We start from the raw sequence: 9,893 nt of genomic DNA, 5'->3' as shown, positions 1-9,893 counted from the left end.
GGGGGGCTGTGCTGTGACCCCGTTGTGTGTTCGGGGGGGTCTGCGGTGTGACCCCCGCTGTGTTTTGGAGGGGGCTGGGATGTGACGCTCGTTGTGTTTGGGGGGGGCTGTGCTGGGACCCCCGTTGTGTGTTCCTAAGAGGTTGTGCCATGTCTTGGGTTGGGGGTGGGATGTGGCGTGTCCGGGCTTGTTTGGGGGTCACGGGGGGACATTGTGGCATCGCCTGGGGTGGGTTAGGGCTGTGGGGGTCCCTAGGGCGGTGCACTCTGTGCGTCCCTTGGGACAGTGGGCTGGGGCCTGTGTATGTCCCCGAGGATGGTTGGGCTTGGGGGCATGGCGTGTCCCCTGGTGATATTGGGCAGGAGGCCATGGCGTGTTCCCTGGGATGCTGGGACAGGCTCTGTGGTGCATCCCCAGGAGCACCAGGGATTGCTGTGCCCACGGTGTTGGAAAGGCCATGGGATGTCCATAGGAATTTAGGGGTGCCAGGGTTGTGCAGGGTCGTGTGCCCAGGGCAGGGGTCCCCAAGGGACGGTGGATTTGGGCAGGGGGAGACAGTTTCTGGGGGTTGTTGCTGTAATGGCCGTCCTTGTTCTTGCCCCTGTCTTTCTCTTGCCATGGCAGCACTTGGATGTTCCAACACTCAGATTTATAAGTCCTTCCTCACATCCACATCAACAGCACAGCACGTTGTGCTTGGCCTTTGCTTTGGGAACAAGTATCCAGCTCACACCCTCCAAAAAGTGTGTGCACATGGACATATTGCAAAAATCAGCCTGTATGGTGGGATGGGCATTCAGAGCTCCCAGGACAGGGTATCCCAAAGGCTCCATGTTCCATGGGGAGCTGCGGGATGTGGGTGCTGAAGGCAGGAACAGCACGAGCTCCTTGTGTTTCCTCAGTGTTGGGCTTCTCTTTGAAAAGTCTCAAGACACCCAAGCTCTTTGGAGAAGCCCCGGTGTGATGCTGTCACTGGTGTTTTCCCACTGAAATATTCCCCTTGGGCCTCCCTTAGTGGAACCCTGTTCTGTGTTTGCAGGGCCTCAGCGCTTGGCAGCAATGGCAAAGCCTCAGAGCAAGGATTCTGGACTGAAGGAGAAGTTCAGGAACCTCCTGGGGCTGGGAACATCCCGGGGAAGTTCAAAGTCATCGGAGGGCAAGCAGACAGAGTTTATCATCACCGCAGAAATACTCAAGGTGTGAGAACTGAGTGGAGTGAAGGGGGGGATAGTACCAGGGGTACCTTGGCTGACGGGATCAGGAGGGCTTGCTCCTTCTCCTGTGTTCCTCTCCATTCAGTTCCTCTCCTGATCTCTCAACTCATTCACTGGTGAATTGGATGTAAAACTCGCCTACTTTGCAGCTCCAGCATTTGAGTTATTCTCTCTTTGAATACTTTGGAGATACTTGTTATGTTGGGTTACAGCGTATTTCCCTATCCCCTCTATTTTTGTAGTCTGAGCTTGATGAAGTTTCTGTGGTGGCAGTTTCCAGTGTTTCTATTTTATAAAAACCTTACAGTTCTGTGGAAATGAAAAATAAAATAATTGATTCTAGTAATTGGTACCATAAGTCTGTAAGCAGAATAGTTGGCACAGAAGGAGGAAAATGCAAAAAAATAGAGAAGGAGACCAGAATTCCTTCTCCCCTTGGAGAAATGGATAAGTGTTTCTGGTAAGATAAGCTGTTAACTTATTTCTCCATTTCTTTCCAGGAACTGAGCATAGAATGTGGATTGAGTAACAGGATACGAGCAATCAGTCAAATTTGTGAAGTGGCAAAAACCAAGAAAATTGAAGAGGTGGGTTCCAAAGTGTTCAGTGAGTGTTGGAAGGATGGAAATTTAGGCAGCAGCTTTCAAACTACTGTAAGAGACTCTTGTTGTTTAGAAAGCATTTTAAAATGGGTGATCCCAGAGGCTGCTTTGGGCTGTAAAAGGAAATTAGTCTGCCCAACCTTCCAGCTCTGGAACAGAGAGGATGGAGCTGATGGGCTTCCTGGACCTTCCTGGAAGGAGAATGTTGGGAGATGATGTTCATGGGGATGATGTTTAGAGGGGTTTCCTTATCTCCTGGCTTCTTAATAAGAAGCCCCCAGTTGGTTTTGAACTCATCTTGTAGCTGGGTGAAGGCTTCTGCACAAATGTTCCCACTGAAGTGAGTGTGGGGATGAGGAATTCCAGTTCCTGGGGTGTAGGACTGGATTTGGTGTCTCCTGGGGTTGATCTGAGGGGGGTGTGACCCGGTGGGTGAGTGTTCCTCAGAACAGCGAACTTCAGACATGAAATCCCTGGGTCTGAATCATTAATTGCCATAATTCATTGTGACCTGCTGGCTTGAGATCCCAGGAAGAGCTGATCTTTCCTGCCTCATGCTGTTTCTGCTCCCAGCACGCCGTGGAGGCCGTGTGGAAGGTGGTGGCTGACATGCTGCAGCCGGAGCGTCCCGCCGAGGCCAGGCATGCCGTGCTTCACCTGCTCAAGTCCATCGTCCAGGGCCAGGTGGCAACAAACTCACGGGGCAGGGGACACGGACCTGAACTGGGCTTTGTGCAGGGGAGAAGTGGGAAAGCACCAGGGGGCTCTTCTCTACAATTGTTCATATTAAATGAACAATTTGTACCTCTTAAATGAGAAGAGGAAGCATTTTAATTTAAGTCTTGGTTTGATCTCGTAGCAAAAGTTTTCATACAACTCATAGAAAGCTTTTCTGGTTTGGGGTAACACTCCTGCGAAAGAGGAAATACTTTGGGTTGAGTTCAGCATAATTCAGCAAATTTTATGTGGTCTTTGCCCAGACCTCCTAGTCCCAGTTTGCAGCTGGTTTTGATGTTTCAGGTATGCAAGGGGTTCTGTGTGAGACACTTCTAGGCTGGCCAAGTTCAGCATACAACGAATTCTTCAGGTTTCCCAACGTGTTGCACAAACATAAGGCTGAATCAGCCCGAAGTTGTAGTTTTCAGTGTTCTGGGAAAGCAGGGGTGGGTGCTTATGAAAAGAGTAGGCATTGATTCAATAAAAGGTAATTTCAAGCATGAAGATTACTGAGGTAGACCTTGATAATGTCCAGGCCTTAACCCCCTCCCTTTTTTTATTTAAAGGGTGAGAGATTAGGGATCCTCAGAGCCCATTTTTTTAAGGTTATTAAGGACTATCCCTCCAATGAAGATTTGCATGAACGGCTTGAAGTGTTCAAGGCTCTGACAGAGAACGGACGATACATCACCTACTTAGAGGAAGAGTTGGGTGAGTATTGTCCCTACCCCTCTCCAATTTGGTGGGAATAAATCAAGGCAGAGACATCCAGTGATAACAGAAAAAGGTAGTGATACCATTCCTGGGTAGATGGGGCATTTTAACAGGGTTTCTTTCCTTCTTTAGCTGATTTTGTGCTACAGTGGATGGATGTTGGTTTGACTTCTGAGTTCCTCCTGGTTTTAGTCAACCTGGTGAAATTCAATAGCTGCTATCTGGAAGACTATGTAGCTGACATGGTCCAGTAAGTTGGTTTTTTTAACTCCTACGTGCATATTCCTGGTAAATTACAGAGAAAGTTGCAGATCAATATACAGACAAGTGGAATGTTTTTCATCCCTATCTGGGTCTGTTTCATCCCAGGTCATACCTGCCATTTCTGACAAATATTTGATTTTCAGTTTTTACAGTGTTCAGGTCTGTTTTAGTTTAACTAAATGTGTTTTTCCCATTTCATGGGATGGACCTGCTTGCATCGCTTAGTCTGTGCTGTTACATTACTTGAGTTGCATTTAAGTCTCCCTTTAACTTTATGAAAGAGGTTGCAGCCCTCAGTGTCCCTTGGGGTGTCACCAACATTGCCACAGGAAGGGGAATGAGGAGTTAAATAACATGGCAATTAACCTGGCTGTTCTGGCTCTTTGTAATTTGCCTAAAATCATGTGGAGCAAACAATTCTAATTAAATGTTCTTTCTTAACAGCAAGATCTGCCTCTTGTGCATTCAGACTTCATCGTCTGTGGACATAGAGGTCAGTGATCTGAGCTTCTTCTGGTACTTCAGAATTCTTTGAAGGTCTTTGAAACTGTAACTTTTACAAACAAAATCAGATCATCAGACTCTGGGTTCATTCTCATCTTTCAAGAGAGCTGATACAATTTAATGTTATTTGTAAGCCAATAAATCTCATACACCAACAATTTATTCTAAAGCAAGCAGAGCATTAATCAATTTGATAAGTGAATCAACGATGCTTTTTAAAAAGAAAAGACCCCAAAAATATCTTCATCCCTTTTGACTTCCAGAAGATTTCCTGGGTGTGCCAGGTGAGGATTTGACCTGCTTGATTCACAGGGAAGTGTACAACCATTTTGTCTTTCCCATTCCCAAAGATTTCCTTGCAAGTCCTGGATGCAGTTGTATGCTACAACTGCCTGCCCTCGGAGAACCTGCCCGTGTTCATCATCACCCTGTGCCGCACCATCAACGTGAAGGAGCTCTGTGAGCCCTGCTGGAAGGTCAGAACCTCTGCTTGCTTTGGGCTTTAATGAATTCACTCCTGGATGAAGTGTCAGACATGCCTGTGCACATCTGCCACCAGTTTCAGCTTGGTTGTAAGAGTAAATTAAAAATTGTTTAAGTATGAAGGGATCAGCATCTCATTAGTGCGAGTCGTGTCATGTCCGTGGGATTCTCCCCTGGTTTCAGCTGGTGTGACTGGCTTCTGTCCTGGCAGGGGAAAGGCTGGACACATTTACTCCAGAAGCATGGCCAGTTAAATCCATATTTAGGCTACTAAATCCATATTTAGGCTACTAAATCCATATTTAATGTTTTAATGATGGGGGATTGAGGTGTTCTCTCTGAATCTGCAGCTCATGCGCAACCTTTTGGGAACTCACTTGGGACACAGTGCCATCTACAACATGTGCAGGATCATGGAAGACAGGTAAAGGAGGAGGATCCAGCAAATCTGAGGAATTCAGTGAAGTCCTGGTGAGATAGATGGGGAGTCACCAGCCTCAGCAGAACAAGCTGAAGGTTCTGGTGTTTAGAAATAAATTCCCTTTCTAGTTATGCTGCTGAAGGGCTCATTTGGGGCATTTCTGAATTTAATTTCCCTCTGCTTAAAGTTGTGGTGAATGATTTTCTGCTTTTCATGCTTGTCCATTGCTGTGCAAGGCCCTGATGTGTAACAGCTGGGAATTCCTGTTGGGACAGTGCATATTCCTATTGACTTTATATGCTAAAATAATTGTGGCATGGTCTGAATCTTCCCTTCCCCCTGTCCTTAGATCCTACATGGCAGATGCAGCCCTGCTGAGAGGAGCTGTGTTCTTTGTTGGGATGGCTCTGTGGGGGGCTCATCGCCTCAGTTCTCTCAGGAACTCCCCAACATCAGTGCTGCCTTCATTCCTCAAGGTGGGCTGGGATGCTGGGGGAACTTTTTAATCACTTGGACAAATTTAGACCAGAAACATGGACCCCTGCACCAAAGAGATCTTTGTAGGCCTGGAGGACGAGAGGGAGGAGTTGGGTGTGGGGTGAAGCAGGGAGAAACTGTAAACCAAGTAAAACAAGAGGATTTATGTTTGTAGCTGAGTCCTCCTCCTCGAATATCTTTGGCCACAAAAGCAAAGTCTGAGTCCTTTCTAGCAAAAGGGCACTTTAGCCTTGAGGGCACTTTAGCTTAAAAAATAAAATTCAGAGCAACAACTTTCACTCTTCCCAATGGGTGGTACAAGAAGTGAGGGATAACGTCTTCAGGGACAGCCTCAGAGCTCTCAAAATTTCCTCATCTGAGTGCCTCAAGCAAGAGTTACTGGCTTTAATTCCCTCGTCTGCCTGTAGGATGGGCCTGTGTGTGCCATCTGAGCTACAGCTGCTCACAGGAGTGCAGAGCTGCTCTTGAGAAAGTGGTTCTTTGCTGTGTCTTTTGTGTGCGGAGACTTGAATGGATTTATCTCAGGCCTCCAAGCTGATTTCCTAATTAATAAGGCATGCTGCATTTGAATGCAGAGTGTTTCTGGGCACTGCTTCCCAACTGCTCACTGACTGAAATGCTTTGGGTTCCAGGCCATGACCTGTCCCAATGCAGTCGTGTCCTACGAGATCGTTCTGTCCATCACACGCCTGATCAAGAAATATGGGAAGGAGCTGCAGGCTGTAACCTGGGATATCCTTCTGGACATCATGGAGCGACTGCTGCAGCAGCTGCAGGTGGGTGTTGGGCCTGCCTGGATGTGCTTTCAATCCAAAGGCTTTGCCATAAATTGTTTTGCAAATTGATTTGTTTGTGCACTGTGGGGAAATTGAAGCTGAGAAAGGCTTAGCCCAATTCTCACTGCTGTGGTTCTCTGTTTGTATTTAAAATTAGCACTTTTTGTCAAGGTGGAACTATTTCAGGAATGGTTTTGTCTCTTTTCAGGCTCTGGAGAGCCAGGAACTGAAGTCCATTGTACATGATCTTTTGACCACAGTAGAAGAACTCTGTGACCAGAATGATTTTCATGGCTCTGAAGAGAGATTTTTTGAGCTGGTGGAAAGATGTGCTGATCAGAGACCAGTAAGGCTTTGTTATTTTCCTATTTTTGGGTCTATTCTGCTACAGCTGAAAGTTGAGAGTCCTAAAACAGCAAATGGTCAGAAAATCCCAGCAAGGACTTCCATGAGCCTTATTCCCATGGTAGGGGTTGGGGGAATGGATTTATTGTGTTTGTTTATACACTAAAAACATTTCTTGATGTTTCCATAAAAGGAATCTTCTGTGTTAAACCTGATAACATACAGAGCTCAGTCCATCCACCCTGCCAAAGATGGTTGGATCCACAACCTGCAGCTCTTAATGGAGAGATTCTTCAGGTAGGAAATCATAACTTTGGGAACTTCTTACATTTGAGAAGCACTTTCAAGTATTTCTTGCCACCTTTCCATGGTAGATAATATTGTTTTCTGAAGTCCTAATGTTCTGAAGTTATAAGTTAGTAAATGGCTCTTGAGAAGTGTGGTAGTCCCAGGGCACAGCACATGAAAGGACTTATTTAACAGAAGAAAAGCTTTCCACTGAGTTCTTTATGCTGCTTTTTTTCCCCTTCTCTTTATTTCCATTCAATACTATTCCAATTAACTTAGGCAGTTATGTTCCACTCCACAGCACTTTGTAGTTCTGACATCAGACAAGCTTTTCCTGTTAAGCATTAGGATTGCATATGGTTATCCAGTACTCCAGTTATCTGGTTTTGAATTGGTGTTGCCTGAGGGATTCTGTGCTCTGAAACATCAACACAGAGCAATAACAAACTTCTGTCTCCTCTGTGAAATGCTGCCAAAGCAGCTCTTCCTCAGTGCCATGTGTTTGGTTTTAAATTTGCTCACCAGAGCACTTGTTCTTCTGACATGTGCTTCCTAGTTTGGATTGGAAATGGGAAAGCTGCAATTACAGGTCTGCAGAAGGAGTAAAAGCTGAATTGGGATTTGAATTTCCAATTGTTCTTGAATCTGATTTCAGATGTAGAGACATTAACTGAGGGCTCAGCTGATCTCTCACAGTTACTGTTCCAACTCTGAAGAAGTTTCTTATTTTCCTTTAGTTTTACTTTTCCCCCCTTTCCTGAATATCAACAACTCTATTTTATTCATTTTGGATTTGCTTTTCCTATTTTAGGAACGAGAGCCGTAGTGCTGTTAGGATTAAAGTTCTGGATGTGCTGTCCTTTGTGCTGAGCATCAACAGACAGTTCTATGAGGTGTGTGTTTGCTGGGGATCCCAGGTGAGGTCTCAGGTGGTGGGAAAGCCTTTGGTGAGGCACATTTTCCTGAGGGCTTCAGGTTCTCTCTGCCAGTGGGGAAGGCACTAAACCTTGCCCACATAGACCTGTTTCTTTGGGATGCTTGTAGGGGGATTTGCCATTATTTGTCCTTAGCTGGATACAGGGATGTGCAGCTTTCAGTAGGAGCTGCTGGGGTTTGAGGATATACCTGGTTGTGTCTTGGCTTCCCTGTTTTAAGGCCATTAATTCCATGTCCATTTTGTTTTGGAAGAATTGACAGTCAATGTGAGAGGTGCAAAGTTGACTTTAAAGCTTTGTAAAAGGATGGGGACTGGACATATTGAGCAGTGACTTGTCTTGGTGCCTCCAGTTTAATTGCTATCCAAGATGGAAACTCTGAGAGAGGAGTTAGGGAAGAGCTCCAGAGATGTCTTCAGCTCCTCAGGGTATGCCCAAAGTGTCAGAGGGCAGGAAGGGGCAGATGCTCCTTGGATTCCTTCAAGATTTGTGAAAACATGAAGCTATTGGTGTTTCCTCTCTCTCTCAAAAAACCAAGGCCTAGAAATCCCTTGTCTGTTTGAGCCTGGGCTGTCAAATCTATAGGAGAGACAAAAACCAAAGCACCGAAAAGTTCAATAAAAGTCACAAAGATCTGGAGGGATGGCAGACAGAAATACCTGTTAGATGGAAGAGGAGATCAAGGAAGGAAACTGGAGGAACAAGCCTGATATCAGAACAGCTGACATCTTTTGTTTGAAATTATTTCTCTAATGTGCTGGCTGAACATCTGACAGCTTAGGAAGGTCCTGTCCTCTTGCAGGAAGAGCTGATAAACCTGGTGGTGATCTCCCAGCTGGCTCACATCCCAGAGGACAAAGACCATCAGGTCCGAAAATTGGCCACTCAGCTGCTGGTGGACCTGGCTGAAGGCTGCAACACTCATCACTTCAACAGCCTGCTGGATATCATAGAGAAGGTGAGTACCTGGCAGGGTTGGCAGCTTTTCCAGCAAGGATGGCTTCCAGAGGCTTCCCTCGCCTTCCAGCATGGAGATAGAGAAAAGGTGTGTTTAAACTATGTGTTGCTTTTCTCTTGCAAAGGTGGCTGCACATTCTCTGTCATCTCCTTCTGAACTGGAAGAGAGGGACTTGCTGTCATATTCAGCTTCTCTGGAGGATGTCAAGACAGCAGTTCTTGGGCTCCTGATAATTCTTCAGGTAAAGGCTGCAGAGCATTAAACACAGATTGTTCATAATACTCTTCTGATGAACTTGGCTTTTTAGATAACTCTTCTCCCACTATTAAATATTCTGACTTTTGTTTAACTGTTTAATATTTTAACTCTTGTTTTGGTCAATCCTTTGATTTTGAGCACTGTAGAATTGTTTGCAAAACGTTCTATTTTCTTAATTTCCATTGTACATCGCAGACGACCACATTTTCCTGTGTGGAGGGAGGATGTGGCCATAAATTAGCAGAAAGGAGGAGCTCATAACCCTGAATAGATTTAATAGATTTGTAGTGTTTGGGCAGCATGTCCTGGGCTGTGGTTAAGTTGTAAGAGCAGGTTGTTCCTCTGGAGCAGACAGAGCTGCTCTGGAGTCTTTGCAGATGTTCCTTCCAGAGCCCCCTGTTCATGTTGCATTGAGGATCAAGTTTTTGCTGCATTTCTCCTGGAACTGGCAGTGCAGCCCCAGGTTTGTGACCGGATCCCTGTGGCTGGGCTGTGTTTCTGTGCCTGCAGACCAAGCTGTACAGTTTGCCCTCCAGCCACGCCACCAGGGTGTACGAGATGCTGATCCAGCACGTCCAGCGCCACTACAAGTACTCCTACAGCCTTCCTGTGGCCAGCAGCATCAGGCTGCAGGTAGGAGGAGCCCCCTGTGCTCCCAGGGCCACAGCTGCACAATCCTCTGGGAATTTTGGGTGGCAGGTGGGATCTGGGTGCTTTAGAGCTTGCAAGAAGTAGAATTAAATGTTTCTTGGCTCATATGTGTGTGTGTAAAGGCAGTGTGATGCCAGAAGTGATGCTTCCTGCAGAATAAGCCGTGGCATCTCTTAAAAATCCTTTTGCACCCGGAAGAATATCATGTGGGGGTGGGAGAGTATTCCTGTGGCTTTTGGGTTTGTGGGTTTTACTGTTTTTCCTT

General features: G+C 46.1%; 1 protein-coding gene across 1 annotated transcript in view; it reads left to right on the top strand.

The window, feature by feature from the left end:
* LOC103615528 (tuberin) overlaps positions 1-9,712 on the top strand; it is a 24,323-nt gene extending 14,611 nt beyond the window's left edge. Inside the window, exons 2-18 of the mRNA XM_017734269.1 lie at positions 256-259; positions 1,040-1,197; positions 1,715-1,801; positions 2,390-2,500; positions 3,100-3,244; positions 3,380-3,497; positions 3,956-4,004; positions 4,366-4,491; positions 4,849-4,922; positions 5,269-5,395; positions 6,050-6,193; positions 6,402-6,539; positions 6,732-6,835; positions 7,638-7,719; positions 8,564-8,719; positions 8,844-8,960; positions 9,488-9,712. Coding sequence (XP_017589758.1) covers positions 1,060-1,197; positions 1,715-1,801; positions 2,390-2,500; positions 3,100-3,244; positions 3,380-3,497; positions 3,956-4,004; positions 4,366-4,491; positions 4,849-4,922; positions 5,269-5,395; positions 6,050-6,193; positions 6,402-6,539; positions 6,732-6,835; positions 7,638-7,719; positions 8,564-8,719; positions 8,844-8,960; positions 9,488-9,712 — 1,941 coding nt within the window. The 5' untranslated portion in view covers positions 256-259; positions 1,040-1,059. The remainder of the gene's footprint in view (positions 1-255; positions 260-1,039; positions 1,198-1,714; positions 1,802-2,389; positions 2,501-3,099; positions 3,245-3,379; positions 3,498-3,955; positions 4,005-4,365; positions 4,492-4,848; positions 4,923-5,268; positions 5,396-6,049; positions 6,194-6,401; positions 6,540-6,731; positions 6,836-7,637; positions 7,720-8,563; positions 8,720-8,843; positions 8,961-9,487) is intronic.
* Positions 9,713-9,893: the final 181 nt, after the last annotated feature.

This window comes from Corvus brachyrhynchos, unplaced genomic scaffold, assembly GCF_000691975.1.
Source record: "Corvus brachyrhynchos isolate BGI_N302 unplaced genomic scaffold, ASM69197v1 scaffold5, whole genome shotgun sequence".
NCBI lineage: Eukaryota > Metazoa > Chordata > Aves > Passeriformes > Corvidae > Corvus > Corvus brachyrhynchos.
The sequence above is the reverse complement of the archived record's forward strand: the minus strand, read 5'-3'. Positions and strand labels throughout refer to the sequence as shown.